This window comes from Thalassophryne amazonica, chromosome 5, assembly GCF_902500255.1.
Source record: "Thalassophryne amazonica chromosome 5, fThaAma1.1, whole genome shotgun sequence".
NCBI lineage: Eukaryota > Metazoa > Chordata > Actinopteri > Batrachoidiformes > Batrachoididae > Thalassophryne > Thalassophryne amazonica.
The window spans coordinates 35,528,921-35,555,515 of record NC_047107.1 but is presented as its reverse complement, the minus strand read 5'-3'; the positions used below and the strand labels follow the sequence as shown (position 1 = coordinate 35,555,515).

General features: G+C 44.0%; 1 protein-coding gene across 1 annotated transcript; it reads right to left on the bottom strand.

Annotated features, from left to right (window-relative positions):
* Positions 1-395: 395 nt before the first annotated feature.
* Positions 396-26,595, bottom strand: nkx3-1 (NK3 homeobox 1). The gene is made up of 3 exons (XM_034169554.1): positions 26,347-26,595; positions 3,988-4,243; positions 396-1,749 (listed from the first exon to the last, which is right to left on the bottom strand). The coding sequence occupies exons 1-3, from the start codon at positions 26,593-26,595 to the stop codon at positions 1,349-1,351; spliced, it is 906 nt and encodes a 301-aa protein (XP_034025445.1). The 3' UTR covers positions 396-1,348.

Here is a 26,595-nt window from a genome sequence, read left to right as displayed (position 1 = left end):
GGGTGTACCCCGCCTCACGCTCAGTGACTGCAGGGATAGGCTCCAGCCCCCCCCCCCCATGATCCATAATTGGAATTAGCATGTATAGAAAATGGATGGATGGATTCTTTTATGGTGTTTGTTTGTATTATGTGTGTTGTAATTATTGTTATGCTGCTTTCTTGGCCAAGTCTCTCATAAGAGATTTTACCTGGTTAAATAAAGGCTATATATACAGTGTTTGTGTGTGTGTGTGTGTGTGTGTGTGTATATATATATATATATATATATATATATATATATATATATATATATATATGTGTGTGTGTGTGTCTGTCTCTTTTTCTGTCTCAGCATTAGTGGTACACCATAAAATTTCAATATGTTCAGAAATAAAAGTAAATAACCCAATCTTGTCTCATTTGAATATTTAATAAAACAATCAAAGTTATTGCCCAACCCAACCACAACCATAGTAAAAATGCCTTTGTACATTCAAATAAATAAATAATAATAATAATACAAACACAAAATGTACATGACACTGTTCTTGCCTCTTTAGTATTCATCACTTTCACAATAAGCTTTCTTAGAAGAAGTCAGAGGATGGATGCATGAACATTTCTAAGTCACTTAATATGTCTTGGACTTAATTTACATCAATCATTAAGCACAACAAACAGCATGGTACTGTATAGTAAAACTGACTGTAGTAGGCACTTCTCAAATCCTGTGTGACCGTGCAAGGAGGTAAGTGAGGGAAACCATCAAGACACTCAAAGACAACTGCCTACTCCAGACAGATTTAGTGTACCATACCAGTTTGTATTTGTTGACATAAATGAAGTTGAAGACATAGTCAATGACTTGGAAATGTTCATGTAATCATCACCTGACTTGTTGCAAAAAAAACAAAAAACAAAAGTGATTAATCCAGAAATCATTTGCAATAAATTCATTGAAGGCTGCCACTGACTGTGTAGCCCATAGATTTAATATCTGTATTTTTTTTTTTCCACTACATGAAATCTTTTTCTCCTCAGTGACTGGGAACTCCATCAAATATTCTGATTGTACAAAATTGGTTTATTTGCATTTATCTCTGTACATATTTTAAATTGTGCTTATAAAATTTTGACCAGCACTATAACTGACTGCACATATTAAAAATGACAAATGGGTTTGTCCAGCTAGTTTTGGTGGCTTGATAAATGTGCAGGATTGTTGTTGCAGTTGTGTAAGTATATACTATATAAATACATTTATAAATAACAAAACATAAACCATTTTATAAGACAGAGTCATCAAACTAATATTTTAAAGATTCAACATGAGTTTAATGCGTTTAAACTCAAATCTTAGATCAATTTTACCAAAACACTGGCCCCCAGGGGCCACTGTAGTCCCACAGGTAGGGTCTGTATGGATAGGCTTCACAGATGGTGGTGAGCAGCGATGAGTGGAAAAAATGGTCTTTCAGGCCCAAACTCTCAGGTGTGGACAAGTCCTGACAGAAGTCCAGTGCTTGCTGCTTCCTTTTGGTTTTGTATCTCCTGTTCTGGAACCAGATTTTAATCTGGGTCTCCGTTAGCCTTAAGGTACTGGCCAGATGAGCCCTCTCTGCTGCAGACAGATACTTCTGATGATGAAATTTCTTCTCTAGCTCAAGCACTTGGACGTGTGTAAAAGCAGCACGGGAACGCTTCTGTTTCCCTGCAGAAGTAACGCTGCTGGATTCTGAGACGCTGGGAGAGGATGTGCCACTGGACTCTGTGAAGTGCAAACAAAAGCGTGCCATTAAAGGAGACAATTAACCCCCATTGAGCCGGGCAAGAGAATATTTCAATGGGAATCCTGCAAATGGTGATACAAGCATCAAATTCGGCACAAATACTCCTTAGACATAACTCTTGGAAAAAAAATGAGTGGCCACTTGGTAGGGGTCAATTGAAGAATTACACAGGGGTCAAAATTAAAAGATGCTCCAATCATATTGAAAAAAATATACCACATTATTTGTCTGATCATAAAGATTCCAAAAAGGTATAGTTTGGACTATCTGTGACTGAATTCTATGGAGTTACAGAGTAAAAACAGCAAGAATGGTGACAAAGGTAAGTTTCAGTTTGTACAGGGGTCAAAAATAAAGTTGCTCCAATTTTGGTAACAAGATTATGCAAATTATTAGTTGACGTAATAGAGTTCTAAAAAGGAATAGTTTGGACCATGTATCACGCTTAGTTATCATGTTACGGGATAGCATATGTAACATGTCATATACTCAACAAAAATATAAACGCAACACTTTTGGTTTTGCTCCCATTTTGTATGAGATGAACTCAAAGATCTAAAACTTTTTCCACATACACAATATCACCATTTCCCTCAAATATTGTTCACAAACCAGTCTAAATCTGTGATAGTGAGCACTTCTCCTTTGCTGTGATAATCCATCCCACCTCACAAGTGTGCCATATCAAGATGCTGATTAGACACCATGATTAGTGCACAGGTGTGCCTTAGACAGTCCACAATAAAAGGCCACTCTGAAAGGTGCAGTTTTGTTTTACTGGGGGGGATACCAGTCAGTATCTGGTGGGACCACCATTTGCCTCATGCAGTGCAACACATCTCCTTCGCATCATCCGTGAAGAGAACACCTCTCCAACGTGCCAAACACCAGCGAATGTGAGCATTTGCCCACTCAAGTCGGTCACGACGATGAACTGGAGTCAGGTCGAGACCCCGATGAGGACGACGAGCATGCAGATGAGCTTCCCTGAGACGGTTTCTGACAGTTTGTGCAGAAATTCTTTGGTTATGCAAACCGATTGTTTCAGCAGCTGTCCGAGTGGCTGGTCTCAGACGATCTTGGAGGTGAACATGCTGGATGTGGAGGTCCTGGGCTGGTGTGGTTACACGTGGTCTGCGGTTGTGAGGCTGGTTGGATGTACTGCCAAATTCTCTGAAACGACTTTGGAGACGGCTTATGGTAGAGACATGAACATTCAATACACGAGCAACAGCTCTGGTTGACATTCCTGCTGTCAGCATGCCAATTGCACGCTCCCTCAAATCTTGTGACATCTGTGGCATTGTGCTGTGTGATAAAACTGCACCTTTCAGAGTGGCCTTTTATTGTGGGCAGTCTAAGGCACACCTGTGCACTAATCATGGTGTCTAATCAGCATCTTGGTATGGCACACCTGTGAGGTGGGATGGATTATCACAGCAAAGGAGAAGTGCTCACTATCACAGATTTAGACTGGTTTGTGAACAATATTTGAGGGAAATGGTGATATTGTGTATGTGGAAAAAGTTTTAGATCTTTGAGTTCATCTCATACAAAATGGGAGCAAAACCAAATGTGTTGCGTTTATATTTTTGTTGAGTGACCTTGTTTGACCTTTACTTTGGAGACCAAACATTCACTATCACTATCAAAACTATTCCACTTATTAATCCTATTGGCTCAACCAATAATTTGCATCACTTTTTACCAAAATTGGAGCAACTTTAACTTTTGACCCCTGTACAAACTGAAATTGACCTTTGTCACCATTCTTGCTGTTTTTACCCCATAACTCCAGAACATTCTATCACAGATAGTCCAAACTATACATTTTTGGAATCTCTGTGATCCGACAATGTGTAGTTTTCAATTTGATTGGAGCATTTTTAAATATTGATCCCTGTGTAATTCGTCAATTGATCTCTACCTGGCTGTCTATTGAAAAATCAAGTGGCCAGTTGTTTTTTTCAATAGAGTAATGTCTAATGTGCATTTGTGCCAAATTTGGTGCTTGTATCACCACTTGAAGGATTGCTTCAGTTATCTGCTGCACTATGAGGTTGAGGTGAAAAACGACTTCTTAAAGCAACTATACTCCTCAAAATGATACCTGTACAAATCTATCTGTGCAAATTCAGGTGCGCCGCTCTCCGCTGGGTATACGCTCTACTACATTCCAATTATTATCATCTAAAGAGTGGATTGCAGAAGCTCACCTTTCTGTGATGACGTCTCGTGTGAGCAGAGTTGTTCTGATAACTTTTCTTCATTCCACTGCAAACATTGTTGCAATGACTTTCCGCAAAATCCACTGCTGTCCTTAGTGGACAGAATGTCTTCTATGAGGAAGGAAGTCAGAGGTTTGCCAGTGTCTGACATTTCAATGCTGAAATCCAAAGATCTGGGGCTTCTCTGTGTCTCACCCAGTGGATGACCTGGATGCTGGAGTGTGTCTCCTCTCACACACAAGGTCTGAATTTATACAAGTGCAGGGGCGGGTTCACCCTCATGCCACTGACGTGAAGGAGGTGGGCCGAGGCAACAACATCTTCTTATCTGTATCTCCGTAACTTTTAGCTATTTGTTTTGTCTGCGGCGAGAATTCTGCAGCAAATACTGCACAAATAAAAGCAGCAACACTGATGAACACTTATATTTAAAAAAAATTAATAATCAGAGAGTACCATTAGAGGTGGGCGATACCGGGAATTTTGGTATTGATCCGATACCAAGTAAATACAGGCCCAGTATCGCCAATACCGATACTGATACTTTTTCATATTTAAGCATCATAGATCCAAAGGGTCCAAAAGACCTAGGATAGAATTTCGCCAAACATTGTACGTGACAACAAAATACTTTATTATCACAATCAAATTTTTGTTTAAAAAAATATCACTCTACACAACTTAAAACAAAATCTCCTGAAGTAGAGGGCTGACAAACCACAATACAAAGGGTGCGCTGCTCCGTGCTGTGTGACACAGTGCAGCACTGCTCTTACAAAGAGTAGACTTTGATGAATCTGCGTGCGCAGCAGTCAGTGCGTGTGAGAGAGGAAAAAAAGCTTGAATATCGATCTTTTTACACAAGGCTTGTTCAATATCAATACCAGTGTTGGTATCAATATTATCGATAACAGGATTGATCCGCCCACCTCTAAGTACCATACTATTTGTGGGCAGTGTGGTGGCCACGGTTAGTGCATTTGCTTCCAAAGGAGACGGATCAAGACCACCTGTGTCATTTTCCATGTATGTTGAATGTTCATGTATTCATATCCTTATGTGTGTTAAGAAAAACTGGATGTAAAAGCACTGATTTAGTTGTGTTTTATTAATTATTTTTTTTGTTAATTAATTATTTATTTTTTGATTTAAGAAAAACCTCAAGCAGACCAGACTCAAAGGGGCGACCATCTACTCTGACCATACTACAAATAACAAATAAACAAACAACAAAACAAAACAATGAGAACTACAACAAAAAAAGAAGAAAACAAAGCACAACTGTTGTGTGTTGGGGGGTTTGGCTGGACATTTTTGTGTTGTTTTCTTTTCTTTGCTCTCCAGGTGGTATGCAAACTGGTTTTTGTCTGTGGAGAAGGTGCTGGCAGAAGAGTCCTTCACCCTCATCAACATTATTGGCTGCACTTGTGGAGGATGTTCACGTGCAGGCCTAATGACTTGCAGCACCTGTGGATGATGCTCATGTGCAAACTTAAAGACTTTCAGCTGAAGCAGATAATGAGATGGCGTTCTGCATTTAAGCCATGAGTGATTCAAGCAGAATTGCCGGGAACTCGACCTTGTGACGTTCGTTTGTGAGACGCTGAGGACCGCGCCAGGGTTTGACACATCGTGCCTGTGAAGGAGGACGGGTGAGGGACACATGCTGTCAGCACACACCAGAGGTGATTATTGTCTGAATGATCGTTAATAGTAATTTGGCATTTTGTTACGTAGTATATTTGAACATTGATGAGAATTGTGCAGTTTGCTTCTCACTGCCGTGGCGTGCGGACTGATGATCCTCCACCTGTTGTGAGAAGCTGCTCATTTACATAAAGCTTAAATTCAGACCTGAATGTGTTGCTGATAGTGTGTGCCTTTGAAGGATATTTGTTGTAGCTGTTGACTTACCTCACCTTTTCCATCCTTCACAGAGTCAGTTTGTCGTATCCACCAGGGGGGTGTTCGGCGGTGAGTCTGGGTCCAGAAGCGCCGAGGTTTGATCCTTTTGGGCGCTGGAGAGCGCGCCGTCCTTCACCTCGCCAGACAAACCGCACATTTATGTTGTACACAGTTATTGCACAGAAGGGAAAATAAATTTGTTTTGTTTTTGGAACCGCTTTCTGGTTATTTAGCGCGGGGTTCGGTCAGACGTTGGTCCGCTCCTCAACCCGCGTCTGCACATAACAGTAGTTCCCGGCCATTCTAAAATGGACCCAGCGGCAGAAGCGGTTCCTTTTGCTGAAAAAGTTCAAGAATACTTGGAGAAGATATGGGAGCAATTACGACCTCTCGTAAATCAAATTAAACAAACAGATGCCCGCGTTACGGAGCTTGCAGCGCAAGCCGTTCCACTTCCTGCTGCTTCAGCTGCGGCACCATCGATACCGGTGCAGATAACTCCGTCACCCAGAGAGTCGGCTTCCGAACCAATTATCGGTCATTCGGAGCCTTATGCGGGAGACATTGAAGCCCATGCAGCTCGGACGAGCTGAGACAGCCATATTGCTCCGGTCACATAAGCGTCAAGAAAGATAACGATGACGTATCTCCAGGTGTTCTTAGACAGGCATATTTTGGACACAAAAAAAAAAAAAAAAAAAAGGGCAGATCTTTGGTTGTTTAGTTATTTGGGCTGTTTTTGTTTTTATGTAAGGGGTTATGAATTGTTTAGGGACTTAGAGGCGGTTCTGGTGGAGTGAACGACTGGCAGTTCGGAGCTCGGCTGGACTCAGGTAATCATTATTTGAATTTAGGTAATTTTTGTTTGAGGATTGGGTCGTTTTGTTTTGTTGTTTATTTCCCTGCTTCCCTAACCCCAACCTCACATGCTCTAAGACCGTTTGTCTTTTGGGTTGTGGGGTGGTGCAGGTTGGTTACGCTGAGCGTTCCTCAGAAAACCTCTGCACCTAGGGGGGCGTTGTCAGGGGCGTGTTTTTTGGGTTTGGTTGATGCCCGGTTCCACTCCAGCCCCGGTGGGCCTTTGACCATTCGTCATTGGTGTTACCGGGGTGTGGTGCAGCAGGAACGTACCTCAGTCGGAGTGGTGGGCCGATCTGTGCCGTTCGCCATTTCGATAGTTCCACCCCTCCCGATGGGCTGATGGTATGGTCGGTTTGGGGCACCGGACGTATTTCCGGTTTTCCGCTGCGCTTAGGGGATGGGACTGGGTTCTTTTTTCCTGTTTCCTTCCCCAGCTTGGTTGTTTTGTGCCGTTCGCCAAAATTGTAGCTGACGATAGGTTCTGGGAGTGATCTGGGGTCTTTCGGGGTGCTGGGGGGGGGGGGGTAACAGGGTTTTCCGGTTGTTTTATTTGCCCCCGGGGTGGTTTAATGGAGTCCGCCGGGGGTTGGATTTTTGTGTTTTTTGTGTTTCCTTCCAGGTTCCACCTCCAGGGTTGATGTGACGGTCCTCTGGGGGGGAATTGGCTTGTGGGGCCGACTAGCCAAGTGTGGCCGGGTCTGGGGTTCCTGGGTTGTGGGGAGGGTGCCTCCTGGGGTTGATGGTACTGTCCTCTGGGGGGCGCTGTTGCTCCATTTATACCTGGGGACCTCTGTGGGATTCCGGCTTTGGCTGTTACTCCTGGAACTGGCGGTAAAGGTCTTCTGGGGGGTGTTGGGCTCTGCAAGTCGTTCTGGGGGGGTTGTTTGTTATTTTTCTTTGTGAATTTATGTTGTATTGTGTTGTTGGGGCTATGTTGGGTTATTGCATTTCGGAGTTTTTCTTTTCTTCCCGGGGTTGGATGGGACGGTCCCCTGGGGAGGGTTTGGGTGGGTTTTGTGTTTTTTCTTGTATGTTGGGTTGTATATGGGACTCTTTTGGGGTTTTGTTGATGCCAGCCGGCCTTCCAGCCGCGGTGCCCTGTCCTGCTGTCTGCTGTGGACCTTGGGAGCGTTACGCCGTCTGCTTCCTGTCGTGGACCCCGGAGGGAGGTGCTGTTCTCGGGCCTGGTCTGTTCGGTCGCCGGGAGGCTTCCCGTTGATGGGGGGGTACTGTTGTGTGTTGGGGGGTTTGGCTGGACATTTTTGTGTTGTTTTCTTTTCTTTGCTCTCTGGTATGCAAACTGGTTTTTGTCTGTGGAGAAGGTGCTGGCAGAAGAGTCCTTCACCCTCATCAACATTATTGGCTGCACTTGTGGAGGATGTTCACGTGCAGGCCTAATGACTTGCAGCACCTGTGGATGATGCTCATGTGCAAACTTAAAGACTTTCAGCTGAAGCAGATAATGAGATGGCGTTCTGCATTTAAGCCATGAGTGATTCAAGCAGAATTGCCGGTAACTCGACCTTGTGACATTCGTTTGTGAGACGCTGAGGACCGCGCCAGGGTTTGACACATCGTGCCTGTGAAGGAGGACGGGTGAGGGACACATGCTGTCAGCACACATCAGAGGTGATTATTGTCTGAATGATCGTTAATAGTAATTTGGCATTTTGTTACGCAGTATATTTGAACATTGATGAGAATTGTGCAGTTTGCTTCTCACTGTCGTGGCGTACGGACTGATGATCCTCCACCTGTTGTGAGAAGCTGCTCATTTACATAAAGCTTAAATTCAGACCTGAATGTGTTGCTGATAGTGTGTGCCTTTGAAGGATATTTGTTGTAGCTGTTGACTTACCTCACCTTTTCCATCTTTCACAGAGTCAGTTTGTCGTATCCACCTGGGGGGTGTTCGGCGGTGAGTCTGGGTCCAGAAGCGCCGAGCTTTGATCCTTTTGGGCGCTGGAGAGCGCGCCATCCTTCACCTCGCCAGACAAACCGCACATTTATGTTGTACACAATTATTGCACAGAAGGGAAAATAAATTTGTTTTGTTTTTGGAACCGCTTTCTGGTTATTTAGCGCTGGGTTCGGTCAGACGTTGGTCCGCTCCTCAACCCGCGTCTGCACATAACAACAACAAAGAGATGTCACACATGCAAGACTGATATGATGGAACTAAGCATCCAGGCACTTGTACAGTCCTTTAGTCATAGTAACCAGTTCGTTCCAATAATGAAGCAGTAAAGATCATGGACCCATTATGTGGACCCTTCGGCCAACTGACCATTTCAAAATTTCTCAGAGTTCACATCAGTGCGCATTATGCCCTGGCCCTCAACCATTCTGCTGATCAGTCACAATTGTTTTCCGCCTTCCCACAATCCCCATCAGACTTGTGGAGGAGACCTTGTGGAGCTGCTTTTCCATGTTACTCCTCATGGCCGTCACTGATGCTTCTCAAGCAACCTCTTCAAGCACAGCTCCTTAGAACAAGAAGACTGAACAGAAATCCATCATCAAAATGAACAACACACAGCAACAGTATTTCTCAACAGCAAAATGACGGACAGGATGTTGGTGTAATCACCAGCAACTTAGCCGTACATACCTCGAACAATCCCAGAATTTACATACAGTGAGATGGCGTCCAGCTCCATAAGTAGTAACACAAATTTAGGATGGACGAGGAAAGGTATTTCAATACAACACAACTATATCAGTTGTACCACAGAGAACATATGGGTCTTTGGATGTGAAAGACTCCACAAAATCAGAATGTTTTATTTCAGTAGGCAGACGGTTCCACACAACAGGCCGGTACATAAAACATAGTTAGATCAGCCAGATAGGGAGGTGCAAGATCATGAAGGATTTTCATTCATTTTGTGCTGTTTATCTGTGTTGCGGTGACAGTAGACCACACAGCTCATCCTACACTTCTTATCCGTGGCTAAGTCCTCTAACTCTTCTTGGAGGATCCAGAGGCGTTCCCAGGACAGCTGGGAAATATAATCCCTTCAGCATGTCCTGGGTCATCCCCGGGGGCCTCCTCCCATTTACACGTGCCTGGAAGACCTCCCTAGGGAGATGACCAAGGGGCATCCTCACCAGATGCCCAAACCACCTCACATGGCTCTTTTTTGGTGTGAAAAAGCATAAAGGATTTTGTATGTTAATAACAAAACCTCAAAGTCTGAACTCAGACAGAAAAGAAAGCAGTGGAGGGAGGCCAAAATCTGGGTAATATGATCAAACGTTCTTTTCCTAGTCAGAACTCTAGCAGCAGCATTCTGAACCATTTGAAGACCTCTTATATTTGTCTGTGGTGAGCCTGAAAATAAGACAGTATGACAGTAGTCTATTCTAGAAGAGACAAAGGCATGAATCAATGTCTCTGAATCTGCCATAGACAGAACAGGATGAATCTTTACAATATTATGGATGTAAAAGAAAGCTCACTCACTCATCTTCAACCACTTACTCCAATTAAGGGTCACGGGGGACTGGAGCCTGTCCCAGCAGTCATAGAGCGTGAGGTGGGGTACACCCTGGACAGGACACCAGAACACAAAATTGTTTATTTTTTATTTGTTTTTTTCACTCATGGTTAGTGGTTGGGTGAAGCCATTTATTGTCAAACAACTGTGCTTACTCTTTTTAAATCATAATGACAACACAAACTACCCAAATGACCCTCATCATAAGTTTACATACCCCTGTTCTTAATACAGTGTATTGCCGCCTTTAACATCAGTGACAGCTTAGAGTTTTCTGGTATTTGTGGATGAGACTCTCTGATGGTGAAGCTGCCACTGAATATATCTTGGACTTTATTTACATCAATTATGAAGAAATACAAACAATATGGCACTCTGTGGTAAATCTGCATGGAGTAGACAGTTCTGAAAAACTGAGTGACTGTGCAAGGAGAAGAGTGAGGAAAGCCACCAAGACACCCAGAAGAGCTTACAGGCTTATGTGGCTGTGATTGGAGAACCTTTGCACAGTGCATGCTTTGCATTTTGTATCCCCAGTTATACAGCTTCATGATGAAGTGGTATAGAGGAGGATTTTCTTAAAAGACCTGAGAGTTTAGCTACAAATTATGGTACATCTGAGATGCAAGCCTGGATTTGATCTGTTTTGGTGAAAGAAAATCCTTCTCTGCTGAACTTCACTATGAAGCTAAGAGTGGACGATCAGCCATCTCCCGCTGGAATGTCCCTGTTACCGGGACGCCCAGTGTGGTCAACACCTGTGTGGGCACAGACAAACCCTGGCTCTTCACTATATAGCGCAACTTCAGTAACAGTGGCCTTGGTAATTGAAATCGGATTATGAGCCAATTATCATCATTTTCATGTAAATCCTTGTCATCTCTGAATACATGCACATGTGCGATTGCACTATTTGCACGGTCCTCTAACAGCGCTAACGCAGCTGTTGTTAATGTCAAGTGTGTCTCTGGTGTGCACATCACTCTGATGACTTCATGTTTCACGTGTCATGTTTTACGTGTCAGCAGTGGAACAATAGCTGTAGAAACATGCGTGTGCCAGCAAGGATTTTTGCATGACGCACTGCACATTTCCACAGTCATTTCACTTTTGATTTATCAGAACATTAGCGTGGAGACGGACGGACGCTCGCTTTGTACATGAGGCCCCTGGTGCTTCCTGTCTTACTGTATGGTTGTGAGACTTGGACTCTAACTAGGACCTAATGCAATGATTGGATGTTTATGGTACTAGGTCTCTTTGGAGGATCCTTGGAATGACTTTGTGTCAGACATGCAGTTAAGCACTTAGGGAGGCTCAGATGAAAAGTATTAGCATCATGAGGGTGCATCAAGTACATCATGTGACACACTTCTCTGTGCATGATCCAACACGTAGGTCCCTTAGTGCTGAGAGGACCACAGTGGATGGAGAAGGTCAAGGGGATGTCGACATTTCACCTTGCTGCAGCACACTGATGGTTATTTTGGATGCCTCTGTTGCTGCTGTCCGGGATACAAAGTGTTTCTGTGGTGATGTTGATGCAGTGACATGACACTAGTACATGCTCCCAGACTCGATTTGACTCATTTTCAAACAATCTGTGCTTCCATTAGGCAACAGCTTTTTAAAATCACACTGCTAGTTAACAGTCTGTCTTATTTTGCACATAGTTGTTGCTTCTTTCTTGTCAACCTGGAGTAAGTGAAACATGAGCAAAGTCTCAAAGATTACTTTGTTGCACATACATGTATTAGTATATCTCAAAGTACATTTTTAATTTATTTAAAACATTAAATGATAAATAAATATAATTGCAGGAAAACTAGTAAATGTGGGTATAACAAATTAGTTAGTTTCATTTTCTGCACTGTAATGTAATACCAACAAGACAGATACAATGAGAAAAGAGTTGAGAAAAACACAAATGGTCTTACTACAGTGTGTGTGTGTGTGTGTGTATATATATATATATATATATATATATATATATATATATATATATATATATATATATACTGTAGTGCAGTATACAGTAGTGTTCAGAATAATAGTAGTGCTATGTGACTAAAAAGATTAATCCAGGTTTTGAGTATATTTCTTATTGTTACATAGGAAACAAGGTACCAGCAGATTCAGTAGATTCTCACAAATCCAACAAGACCAAGCATTCATGATATGCACACTCTTAAGGCTATGAAATTGGGCTATTAGTAAAAAAAAAAGTAGAAAAGGGGGTGTTCACAATAATAGTAGTGTGGCATTCAGTCAGTGAGTTCGTCAATTTTGTGGAACAAACAGGTGTGAATCAGGTGTCCCCTATTTAAGGATGAAGCCAGCACCTGTTGAACATGCTTTTCTCTTTGAAAGCCTGAGGAAAATGGGACGTTCAAGACATTGTTCAGAAGAACAGCGTAGTTTGATTAAAAAGTTGATTGGAGAGGGGAAAACGTATACGCAGGTGCAAAAAATTATAGGCTGTTCATCTACAATGATCTCCAATGCTTTAAAATGGACAAAAAAAACCAGAGACGCGTGGAAGAAAATGGAAAACAACCATCAAAATGGATAGAAGAATAACCAGAATGGCAAAGGCTCACCCATTGATCAGCTCCAGGATGATCAAGTCTGGAGTTACCTGTAAGTGCTGTGACAGTTAGAAGACGCCTGCGTGAAGCTAATTTATTTACAAGAATCCCCGCAAAGTCCCTGTGTTAAATAAAAGACATGCAGAAGAGGTTACAATTTGCCAAAGAACACATCAACTGGCCTAAAGAGGAATGGAGGAATATTTTGTGGACTGATGAGAGTAAAATTGTTCTTTTTGGGTCCAAGGGCCGCAGACAGTTTGTGAGACGACCCCCAAACTCTGAATTCAAGCCACAGTTCACAGTGAAGACAGTGAAGCATGGTGGTGCAAGCATCATGATATGGGCATGTTTCTCCTACTATGGTGTTGGGCCTATATATCGCATACCAGGTATCATGGATCAGTTTGGATATGTCACAATACTTGAAGAGGTCATGTTGCCTTATGCTGAAGAGGACATGCCCTTGAAATGGGTGTTTCAACAAGACAATGACCCCAAGCACACTAGTAAACGAGCAAAACCTTGGTTCCAAACCAACAAAATTAATGCCTCGCAGATGTGAAGAAATCATGAAAAACTGTAGTTATACAACTAAATACTAGTTTAGTGATTCACAGGATTGCTAAAAAAGCAGTTTGAACATAACAGTTTTGAGTTTGTAGCGTCAACAGCAGATGCTACTATTATTGTGAACACCCCCTTTTCTATTTTTTTTTTTTTTTTTTACTAATAACCCAATTTCATAGCCTTAAGAGTGTGCATATCATGAATGCTTGGTCTTGTTGGATTTGTGAGAATCTACTGGTACCTTGTTTCCCATGTAACAATAAGAAATATACTCAAAACCTGGATTAATCTTTTTAGTCACATAGCACTACTATTATTCTGAACACTACTGTATATATATATATATATATATATATATATATATATATATATATATATATATATATATATATATATATATATACACACACATATGAAGAGTTCAGATGCAAAACCATGTAAGTATTTTTTTTAAATGGAGAAAAACACAGTTGAAAATGGAGATTTAAAGGAAACCATATTCGGAAATGCACAGACTTTCATCAATAAAGTTAAAACAGTTTGTTCAAATTCTTTCATATTTTGCACACTGATGGTCCCCCTGACAGCCAAGTACATGTTGGCCTCAACTAAAAATGTATGGTTTTGGAGGTACTGGGTTTTGCATCTGAACTCTTCATATATATATACATTGCTTTAGCTTTGTTTTATTTTCTATTGTGTCCTTGTTTTAATATGCACTTTTGTCTCTGAAACAGAGCAAAATGACTGCTGGACTCAGGGCAGTAAATCTTTTGTCTGTTGGGGGCTGTTGTCTCTACCTTTGGGGATCCATGGGGTCAGACTGGGTGGTCACACCCAGCGGAGGGCTAATGAGTTGGACACATTTAGACCGGCTCCTCATCGGACACAGTCGTTGTCCGGTGGCTGTTTATTTGTTGTTCTCTGTGGTTCAGCCTGACCTTTCCCCAGTGAATGAGACATTTACTAGCAGTGTCTGTATTCCTCAGGGAATTCATGCTTCATTTGGGATAATGTGGGCTGAGGATTGATAAACATGGTCCTGTGCATGCCCCCTGCCCTGCTGACTTGACCAGCTTCCCTCCATCAGTCACACTGCTCAGTAAGTGCAACAGTTAAGGTATCTATCAAGATGTTTCCACTGCTGTTTTACTAGAGCTCACTAAGGTTTGATTGGGATAAATCTCATCAGTGTAAGGTAGCATTAACTTTAAGTAGTGTCAAAATTCTAAACTGCAGTCGTCTTGAATGAAGCAAATGTAGAAATGGAGAATCTTGCAGTTGAGCATGGCTTCAAAAGGGAATCACTTCCCACAGAAGCCCATGTTAAAATGTCCAACTGTAGAGGAGAAACAGACATGTGTACCACCTGGGACAAAAAGCAGCATTGGTCTCGATAGCTGGTTTCCCTCTTTTTGATGACTGGAAATCTATAAATAATTAGGGGTGTGTTGCTTTGACTGACAGGTAGTGTGTGCCAATGAGCTGTTTCCAGAGCCCCACTAGCGGTTGCTAGCAGTCGCTGCTAGCAGTCGCTGCTAGCAGTCGCTGCTAGCAGTTGTGGACTGATTGTGCCTGTCATTTCTGAGTACTTTATTACACATATCTGCATTAAGTATGTTAAGTATTTGGTACGTATGTTACCACCATTAGCAATGTTACCAGGTATCTGTAGCTTAATCAGATTAGTGCCACTGTTACTCCATGTCTACTGAGGTAGTAAACCAAATCACAATTTTTAATATTCACACCTAAACCACTTGTTATGAAAATCACCATCCAGTGTGCAAAAATTTGTTAAAACCCCTGAACCTGAAGTTAACGTTCACTTTTAGTAGACTTAGTAGAAGTAAGCACTACCAAGATGGCATTCATGTTATGTGTCGGACGCAGCTCGGAGAACCGACCAGCGTTTGAAGGACCCAGTATGAAATAAGCAGAGCACGGTACAAAGGCTAACTGAATTTAATACATAACAGTGATGTGATACAAAACAACAAAAGAGTGTGCGGTCTGGCGTGGTGGTGATACGGTGCGCTCCCAGCAGCGCTCCCAGCAGCGCTAACGGTCCGGAGCCAGAAGCCGTTCGGACCCAAGGACCCCGCCGACACCCCCCAGGTGGGTCTGGTGGGACAAACCGAGTCTGTGAAAGAAGGAACCATTATGTGAGTCCACACTCTACACACAGAGAGACCACTCAAAGGTGTACATAAACAGCAAACACTTCCTGGCTTAATTACTAATCAGCTTCCCAACTTGCAGGCATGGAACATCCAGTTCACAAAACTCCACTGCAGTGGAAGCCGATACATGACTAACGTACAGCTCAATATAATAAGGTGTGAGGGACACCACATTTACTGACTGTATAAACGTTAATCACAAAATCTAACGTACCTCAGGAAGTGTGCTGACGAGCGTGAGACCTCACCCCCTCCTCTTTCACAGACCGTGCATCAAACCCTGGACGTTCTCTGCATCCACTGATGATGAGATGGCTCCCGAGACGACGATCTCACCCGTCTGGTCACAAGGTCGAATCTCTGGCAAATACACACTGTGTACTCCAGTCTTAAATGCCACCATGTTCCAAATGCAAGCCACCTGGAAGGAAAACCAAAAGACAGAAACAAAAAGGCAGCCAGGCCCCCCAGCCATACAACAATTCATTCAGGAATGAAGGCATTTTTTGTGAATTGCTATAAAGAATTGAAAGTGCTTCTTTTGACAATAAAATGCACTGTCGACCTTGAAGTATTTAGCTGTAGTTGAGTTCACCCAGTTTGAATATGTGTTTAATTTATTCATTTTCTGCTCATTTGTATGGCCAGAAAATTTAAAGAAAACACAACTTTGACAGCATTCATTAAATGATCGACTTCAAAATATCATGGTTTGTATTCCGGCAATGATAATCAGTTCATCACTTTGAATAATCAGTTTTTGACCTTCTGTCGTTGTTAGCAGCTGTCTTGTCAACACAGCATTAAGATGAACTGTATGATATGAGTCACCTTGAATTCTTTGTCTGGGATTGTCTCACTATGAAAATATGCTGAACTGCAAAAACAGAGTCCGTTTTCATTCCATTTTTACAAGTGTGTTATTGGATCATACACACTGAGCAGAGCAAAACATTTTATATGTATTCTCTTGAGACTTTTTCCTCAAATGTTCAGATTTTCTGTTACAATGGAATATGAATTCTTATTTCCAACCATGCTTAATTCGGTACTCATAGATCTCTTTTTTTTTTTTTTTTTTTTTTTTTTTTTTTTGAGCAAATGAATGCGACTGTAAGACTGCAGGCATTGTGTTCTCAGTGTGGAAGTCATCATCAAACCAGTAAAGTTAGATAAGGCAAAAAGGAAGATAAACATGAACACCCCCCACCCCTATGTATGTCCACATTTTTCCACATTTTGTTATGTTACAGCCTTATTTTGAAATGGAGTAAATTCATTTTTTTCACTTAAAATTCTACACACAATATCCCATAATGACAATGTGAAAAAGATTTTTTTCTTTTTTTCTTTTTAGGTTTTTGCAAATTTATTGAAAACAAGAGCAATCAGAGATTTCTGACAGCCGCCAAGGGTTGACGAGGACTCAAAATAAAAGATATGTGATTCACACCGTGATCTGGACTTTACCTGGATCCAGATTCCACAACACAATACAATAATTGCATACTGATCCAGAAGGCTCCGACTGATCAAGATGTTGCAATGTGATATTTAATTCACAAGCTGAAACAAAATAGTATCTTCCTGATCTTGGTTTTACATTGTGATGTCGTGTCTTTCTGCTGCAGAACCTGCATACAGATGCAGATCGCTCCCAACAAATCCAGAGCCAGAATATGGATCCAGATCTGGATCATCTCCAAAATTCAGTGGAGTCTTCAATGCCATAATATCTATCTGTGTTGCAAATGTGGTGAGAACCTGTAAAGTAGTTTTGAAGTAATCCTTCAAAGCCTAAAAGCCTGGCCACTCTGTCAGAGCTCCAGTATTCCTCTGTGGAAAGAGGAGAACCTGCCAGAAAGACAACCATCTCTGCAGCAATCCACCAATCAGGCGTGTATGGTAGCGTGGCCAGACAGAAGCCACTCCTTAGTAATAGGCACATGGCAGCCTCCCTGGAGTGTCCCAAATGGCACCTGGAGGACTCTCAGACCATGAGAAACAAAATTCTCTGGTCTGATGAGACAAAGACTGAACCCTTTGGTGTGAATGCCAGAAGTCATGTTTGGAGGAAACCAGGCACCATCCCTACAGTGAAGCATGGTGGTGGCAGCATCATGCTGTGGGGATGTTTTTCAGTGGCAGGAACTGGGAGACTAGTCAGGATTGAGGGAAAGATGAATGCAGCAATGTACAGAGACATCCTGAATGAATACCTGCTCCAAAGCACTCTTGACCTCAGACTGGGCGACGGTTCATCTTTCAGCAGGACAATGACCCTAAACACACAGCCAAGATATCAAAGGAGTGGCTTCAGGACAACTCTGTGAATGTCCTTGAGTGGCCCAGCCAGAGCCCAGACCTGAATCCGACTGAACATCTCTGGAGAGATCTGAAAATGGCTGTGCACCAGCGCTCCCCATCCAACCTGATGGAGCTTGAGAGGTGCTGCAAAGAGGAATGGGCAAAACTTCTAAAAGAGAGGTGCACCAAGCTTGTGGCATCATATTCAAGAAGACTTGAGGCTGTAATTGCTACCATTAGCCAAAACATGTGAATACTTATGTACATGAGATTTCTTAGTTTTGTATCTAAAAAAAAACAACCCTTTTTTCATATTGTCATTATGGGGTGTTGTGAGTAGATTTTGAGGGGAAAAATGAATTTATTCCATTTTGGAATAAGGCTGTAACCTAACAAATTGTGGAAAAAGTGCAGCCCTGTAAATACTTTCCAGATGCACTGCATATGCATAATATGAACAGAAATAAATCATTAAGCAGTGTGTGTCAGTTTTGAGGATCACAATATTCATTCTTTTGGTTTTTGTCTACTGTTATTATACATTTTATTCAATGAGTAATTTTGTAATTTTTTTCACTGTTGTTTGAATAGATTTGAAGCAGCCGATTTGCTCTGTGTCAGCCTGATCCTGTCAGATCTCAGAAGCTAAGCAGTGTGGGACCTGGTTAGTACTTGGATGGGAGACCTCTTTGGAACACCAGCGGCTGTGTGTGTTTCTCCAGGTAACACTGGAGTTGCATCAAAAAATAATTTTTGTTTTCTTGGACACTTGGGTGAAGAGACGGGCAGAGCCATCAACTGATCACCACGTGGGTGATGACCAGGGTCAGATGGTAGGGTAAGTCACTGAACCAACCTGGAAAACTAACATGGTGACGGACTGCAGCCTCATTGCTTACTGAGGCAAAAACTCAGTTTGGAGGGGCCATGGAGAATGACGTTCATTCGACTTCAAAGTAGTTATTGCTAACCCTGTGACTACTCAGGAAAGACAGGCAGTTCTTAGCCCAAGCTATTCAGTAAGAGTGGAGAACCGCTTACCTAGACTGGGGATATCATCTGGTGGTGGAAGGAACACTTTGAAGAACTCAACCTTTCTGATGTGCCCTACTCAGCGGAGGCAGTGATGGAAGGCTCCAGCAAATCTGTTGCCATGTCCCTGTCAGATGTTACTGAGATAGTTAAGGAACTCCAATTCAATTCAATTCAATTCAATTTTATTAATTTATATAGCGCCATCTCACGACAGAGTCTCCTCAAGGTGCTTCACACAACACACAATTCATAGCAGCACAAAGTGAATTAAAATTGAAAAGGGCACAGTAAAAAAGGTAAAACATAGTAGAATAAAAATAAATTACAAAGCAAACATAAAAACATAATAAATTAACGATAAGACAGTCTAAAAAAGTGGATATTCAATCTTGATTTAAAAGTCTCCACCATGTGGATGCAGGAAGATCGTTCCAGAGAGCAGGGCCACGGTAAGAAAAGGCTCTATACTCCACAGACTTTTTATTCACCCTTGAGATAATGTCATTGTGCAGCCAGAATCGGTGGTAAATGAGATGTTAAGGCGCTGTGACTTTTTCAACTTGTAGTGCAAAGACAGAGACATGGTGGGGGGGGGGGGGGCTGGTGACTGATCTGATGGAGGCGCAACTGTAACGCAAAGTGCCAGAGGTCTTTTCTTCAGCCATGACAAGGATTTAAATGTTTTCAGACGTTTTCTTCAGGACGTGTTGATGAATCCACTAAAACTAACAGGTAAGACTTTATATTTAGTTTGTGTGTGAATTTACACTGCATGAGGACCGCAGCTTTCAGCCAATTAATGGACAGCATCAATTCACATATTTCGACTTGTGAGAAAGCCTGTAAAAATCCATAAATGAGCCGCATCATTGTTTAAGCTGCAGTGTTCAAAGTGTGTGAAAAAAGTAGCGGCTTATAGTCCGGAAATTACAGTAATTCATTCAATATGAAATTTAGTCATCAACTAATCGATGACTAATCGACTCATGATTTTTATTAGTCATCCCAGCCCTATAGTCAATCCAGTGGTGGTTGTCTTTCGGTTGCCCCGTTTTTCAGGGTCACCACAGTGGAGCCACTACACATCCACATTGGGATCTGGCACAAGTTTGATGCAACTCTAGTTTTTCCCTGAGAAACACACCCCCTGATCTTCTTAAGAGGACTGCCATCCAAATACTGACCAGGACTTACCCTGCTTAACAAATCTGATATCTGACTAGATCAGAGCGGCTGCATAAACAGTCAATCCAATGAAAAGTGTAAATGCTGAACATGGGAGGTGATGGTCTAGTGGTTAAGGTGTTGGCTTGAGTCCAGAAGATCATGGGTTCAAATCCCCGCCTGACTGGAAAATCACTCAGGGCCCTTGGGCAAGGCCTTTAATCCCCTATTGCTCCCGGTGTGTAGTGAGCGCCTTGTATGGCAGCACCCTGACATCGGGGTGAATGTGAGGCATAATTGTAAAGCGCTTTGAGCGTCTGATGCTTTGAGCGTCTGATGCAGATGGAAAAGTCCATTTACCATTTAACATTCCGACTGGGGACTCCATTGTTCTCCTGGGGGATTTCAATGCCCACGTGGGCGGCGACAGTGAGACCTGGAGGGGTGTGATCGGGAAGCATGGCCTCCCTGATCTGAACCTGAGTGGTGTTCAGTTGTTGGACTTATGTGCTAGTCACAGTTTGTCCATCACGAACACCATGTTCGAGCACAAGGGTGTCCATAAGTGCACGTGGCACCAGGACACCCTGAGCCGGAGGTCGATGATCGACTTTGTAGTCATATCATCTGACCTTCGGCCACGTGTCTTGGACACTCGAGTAAAGAGAGGGGCAGAGCTGTCAACCGATCACCACCTGGTGGTGAGTTGGATCTGCTGGGAGGGGAGGAAGCCGGTCAGACCTGGCAGGCCCAAACGTATCGTGAGGGTCTGCTGGGAACGACTGGCGGAACCCTCTGTCAGGGAGGTCTTCAACTCCCACCTCCGGGAGAGCTTCTCCCAGATCCCGGGGGAGGTTGGAGACATGGAGTCTGAGTGGACCATGTTCTCCACCTCCATTGTTGATGCGGCCGCTCGTAGCTGTGGTCGCAAGGTCTCTGGTGCCTGTCACGGCGGTAATCCCTGAACCTGGTGGTGGTGGACACCGGAATTAAGGGATGCCATCAAGCTGAAGAAGGAGTCCTACTCATTTTTTTTGGTAGGTAGGACCCCAGAGGCAGCTGACAGGTACCGGCAGGCCAAGCGTGCCGCAGCCCGTGTGGTCGCAGAGGCAAAAACTCGGGTCTGGGAGGAGTTCGGGGAGGCTATGGAGGAGGACTATCGGTCGGCCTCGAAGAGATTCTGGCAAACCGTCTGACGCCTCAGGAGGCGGAAGCAGCTCTCCACCGGCATTGTTTACGGTGCAGGTGGGGAGCTGTTGACCCTGACTGGGGATGTTGTTGGGCGGTAGAAGGAGTACTTCGAGGATCTCCTCAATCCCATCGTCACGTCTTCCAAAGAGGAGGCAGAGACTGGGGACCCAGAGGTGGACTCATCCATTACCCAGGCAGAAGTCACCGAGGTGGTTAGAAAGCACCTCGGTGGCAAGGCTCCTGGGGTGGATGAAATCCGTCCTGAGTACCTTAAGTCTCTGGATGTTGTGGGACTGTCTTGGTTGACATGCCTCTGCAGCATCGCGTGGCGATCGGGGACAGTGCCTCTGGATTGGCAGACCGGGGTGGTGGTCCCTCTGTTTAAGAAGGGGGACCGGAGGGTGTGTTCCAACTATAGGGGGATCACACTCCTCAGCCTCCCCAGTAAGGTCTATTCCAGAGTACTGGAGAGGAGAATTCGACCGATGGTCGAACCTCGGATACAGGAGGAGCAGTGTGGTTTTCATCCTGGTCGCAGCACACTGGACCAGCTCTACACGCACCATCGGGTGCATGTGTTTTGTGGATCTGGAGAAGGCGTTCGACCGTGTCCCTCAGGGCACCGTATGGGGAGTGCTCCGGGAGCACGGGGTCTGGGGTCCTTTGCTAAGGGCTATCCGGTCCCTGTACGACCGCAGCAGGAGCTTGGTTCGCATTGCCGGTAGTAAGTCAAACCTGTTTCCAGTGCACGTTGGCCTCCGCCAGGGCTGCCCTTTGTCACCGGTTCTGTTAATTATTTTTATGGACAGAATTTCTAGGTGCAGCCAGGGTGTAGAGGGGGTCTGGTTTGGGAACCACAGAATCTCGTCTCCGCTGTTTGCGGACGATGTGGTTCTGTTGGCTTCGTCAAATCAGGACCTTCAGCGTGCACTGGGGCGGTTTGCAGCCGAGTGTGAGGCATCCGGGATGAAAATCAGCACCTCCAAATCCGAGGCCATGGTTCTCGACCGGATAAAAGTGCTTTGCCCTCTTCAGGTTGATGGAGTGTCCTTGCCTCAAGTGGAGGAGTTTAAGTATCTCGGGGTCTTGTTCACGGGTGAGGGACGGATGGAGCGTGAGATCGATAGACGGATCGGTGCAGCGTCTGCAGTGATGCGGTCGCTGTATCGGACCGTCGTGGTGAAGAGATAGCTGAGTAGGGGGGCAAAGCTCTCGATTTACCGAACGATCTACGTTCCGATCCTCACGTATGTTCATGAGATTTGGCTCATGACCGAAAGAACGAGATCACGGGTACAAACGGCCGAAATGAGTTTCCTCCGCAGGGTGGCTGGGCGCTCCCTTAGAGATAGGGTGAGGAGCTCGGTCACTCGGGAGGAGCTCGGAGTCGAGCCGCTGCTCCTCCACGTCGAAAGGAGTCAGTTGAGGTGGCTCGGGCATCTTTTTCGGATGCCCCCTGGACGCCTCGCTGGAGAAGTGTTCCGGGCACATCCCATTGGGAGGAGGCCCCGGGGAAGACCCAGGACACGCTGGAAGGATTACATCTCTCGGCTGGCTTGGGAACGCCTTGGGGTTCCCCCCGGAGGAGCTGGGAGAGGTGTGTGTGGATCGGGAGGTCTGGGCGGCTTTGCTTGAGCTTCTGCCCCCGCGACCCGACTCCGGATAAAGCGGAAGAAAATGGATGGATGGATGGATGAAAACTGACTGTGATATGCTGGATGTGTTCATCGTTCTTTTCAAATGTCTTACTAATCTCTATGTTCCTGTTAGAAAATAGCAGTTTATCACAAATGCTGGCATCATTTGCCTTGATTGTTACACAATCTGTGTGATTGCTCATTGAAAACTGTAACAATACTTTACAGCACTGATGATTAGCTGAAATTTATGTGACATCATAGAACCTGTGACTTCTTAGCCTGGGAATGTATTTTTGTTTCCCTGTAATTTGTGCTGGCAAGGGTTGATTTTATATTATTTCTTTATTTTAAAAAAAAACTTTATCTGAGATGACACTGGCTGGCTGTGTCCTAGTTCAGCGGCCACATGCTTCTAAAGCTGTAATTGTTGGCCATTTACACCATAGCTGGCGCAATAAAGCTGTCCCATTTGAAATGGCCAAGGTTCGCAGCCTTCTCTGCCACAAATTAAGGACACAACAGACGGATCTTGTGCAGCCACACAATTCCAGGAGTCATTGCAATTTTTTTTTAAGACAAAACTGTGTTTAAATTAAAAAAAACAACAAAAAGGACACTTTTGGGGTCCATATGTACACTTGTAATAAGAAATATTTGTAAGTAAAGCATACATAAGTACTGAGAAATGATTACTAAACTACTGACTACACCTACAGCACTAGTTTGGGGCATGCAGCTGTCCAGGCTGCCAGGCGGCAGGAGGTAGGGGTGGGGAAACAATTCAAAATCATTCAGTTCATTGTATTTATTAAACTACAAGGAACAAAAATATAAATGCAAAACTTTTGTTTTTGCTCCCATTTTTCACAAGATGAACTCAAAGATCTAAAACATTTTCTATATACACAAAAAACCTCTCTCTCTCTCTCTCTCTCTCTCTCTCTCCTCTCTCTCTCTCTCTCTCACACTCACACACACACACACACACACACACACACACACACACACACACACACACACACACACACACACACACACACACACACACACACACACACACACACACACACTCCAACTGCTTAGTCCAATTAAGGGTTGCGGGGGGCTGGAGCCTATCCTAGCAGTCATAGAGCGCGAGGTGAGGTACACCCAGGACAGGACACCAGTCTGTTGCAGGGCCACAAACAGACAAACAGTTTCACACCCACTCACATACCTATGGACAATTTAAAGATTCCAATCCACCTAACCCGCATGTCTTTGGATGTGGGAGGAAACCGGAGCACCCGGAGAAAACCCACGCAAACACGGGGAGAACATGCAAACTCCACACAGAAAGGCCACAGGCGGGAATTGAACCCATGACCTTCTCACTGTGAGGCAACCGTCCTGCCCACAAAAAACCTCTTTCTCTGAAATATTGTTCACAAATCTGTCTAAATCTGTTAGTGGGCACTTTGCCGAGATAATCCATCCCACCTTACAGGTGTGGAATATCAAGATGCTGATCAGACAGAATGATTATTGCACAGGTGTGCCTTAGGCTGGCCACAATAAAAGGCCACTCTGAAATGTTCAGTTTATCACCCCTCATGTTGGCTTCCATATTGCACCACCATGTTGATACAGGCGCTTTAATGGGACATTACACTTAGGCGGTCTGCTATTACTGATTTAAGATGCCTAGCTGCCAACATTTTTGGTGCAAAACATAATCAGATAGCCATTGGGGGCCTGAATTTTTGAACATGTTGGAAAAAAAAAAATGTTACATTGGGTGACATCATGATCCAAAACAGTGTACAATTTGATGCAGTTTGTGCAGAGCCAGGGTAATTTTTCCAAAAATAGGTGACAATGGAAATTCGGGTACAACTTGCAGTGAGAGGGACCTGCCATGAGCAGAAGCCTCCTCCTGGTTCTCCTCTCCAACATAAATCCCATGAAACAGCGCTTCAACAGAAGACACCTGTGAGATGTAAACAACTGCATTTTGTCGAAAAGCTGGGTAATATCCAGAACGCGGGAGTAGCTCAAAGACTGAATGAAGTAGTGTTGTGCACATGCACATAAAGCTTCAAGTAATGGGACTCGTTCATATAGTGGGTAAAATTAGTATTGAACATGTCACCATTTTTCTCAGTAAAAAGGTGCTATTGATATGCAATTTTCATCAGATGTCTGTAACAACCCAAGTAAACCACATACATAAAGAAATCAAACCATAGATATCCATAAATTAATTTCATTCATTCATTTTCAGCCGCTTATCCGGGTTTGGGTCATGGTGACAGTAGAGCAAGCAGCTCATCACAACATTCCCAAGCCAGCTGGGAAAAATAATCTTCCTGAGGCTTCCTCCCAGTCGGACATGCCTGGAAGGTATCCTTAGGGAGATGACCAGGGAGCATCCTCACCACATGCCTGGTCCGAACGGTCCGCCCTGCCTCCACTGCACGTGTCATTTCGGAGTCCAATTTACTCTCACTCATGAACAAGACCCCGAGATACTTAAACTCTTCCACTTGGGGCACTAACTGTCCTCTGACCCAAAGGGGACAATCCACCATCTTCCGACAACGGACCATGGTCTCAGATTTGGAGGTTCTGATTCTCATCCCAGTCGTTTCACACTAGGCCTGAAACATGCTCAGTGTGCAACATAGGTCACTGCCTGATGAAGCCAACACAACCACATCATCTGCAAAAAGAGAGATGCAACTCTGAGGTCACCAATCTAGATATCCTCCGGTTCCTGGCTGCACCTTGAAATCCTGTCCATGAATGACCTGAACAAGATAGGTGACAAGGGGCAGTGCTGATGGAGTCCAGTACCCACTGGAAACAGGCCTGTTGTAATGTAGACACAGCTCCTACTTTGATCATATAGAGACTGGATCGCGCATTGCAGCGAATCTGGTACCCCATATTCCCACAGCACCCTTCACAGGATACCTCGAGTGACCCGGTCATATGCCTTTTCCAGTTCCACAAAACACATGTAGACTGGTTAGTCATATTTCGAAGACCCCTCCAGTATTCTTGCAAGGGTAAAATGCTGGTCCATTGTTCCATGACAAGGAAGGAACCCACATTGCTCCTTCTGAATCTAAGGTTTCAGTAATGGTCTAAGTCTCCTCTCTAGTACGCTGGCATAGACTTTCCCAGGAAGGCTGAAAAGTCTGATTCCTCTATAGTGTGTGATTCCTCTATAACACATTCTCCCGTCCCCTTTTTAAGGATGGGGACTGCCACTCCAGTTTGCCCATCCAGAGGTACTGTCCCCGACTTCCATGCAATGTTGCATAAGATTGTCAACCATGACAGCCCAACAACATCTAGACTTCAGCAACTCAGGACAAATCTCATCTGTCCCCTTGCCACAGAGGAGTTTTTTGACTACCCCTGTGACTTCTGTGAGGGTGATGGCACCAGATTCGCCCGAGTCTTCCATCCCTGCCTCCTTGATGGCAGGCATATCAGTAGGGTTGAGGAGATCCTGTTCTTTCCACTGCCTGATGATATCCTCAGTCCAGTTTAGCAGCTCTCCTCCCCTGCTGAACACAGCCTGGGCTAAGAACTGCTTTCCTTTCCAGAGGCGCCTGACAGTTTCCCAGAACTGCTTTGAGCATGACCGAAAGTCACTTTCCAT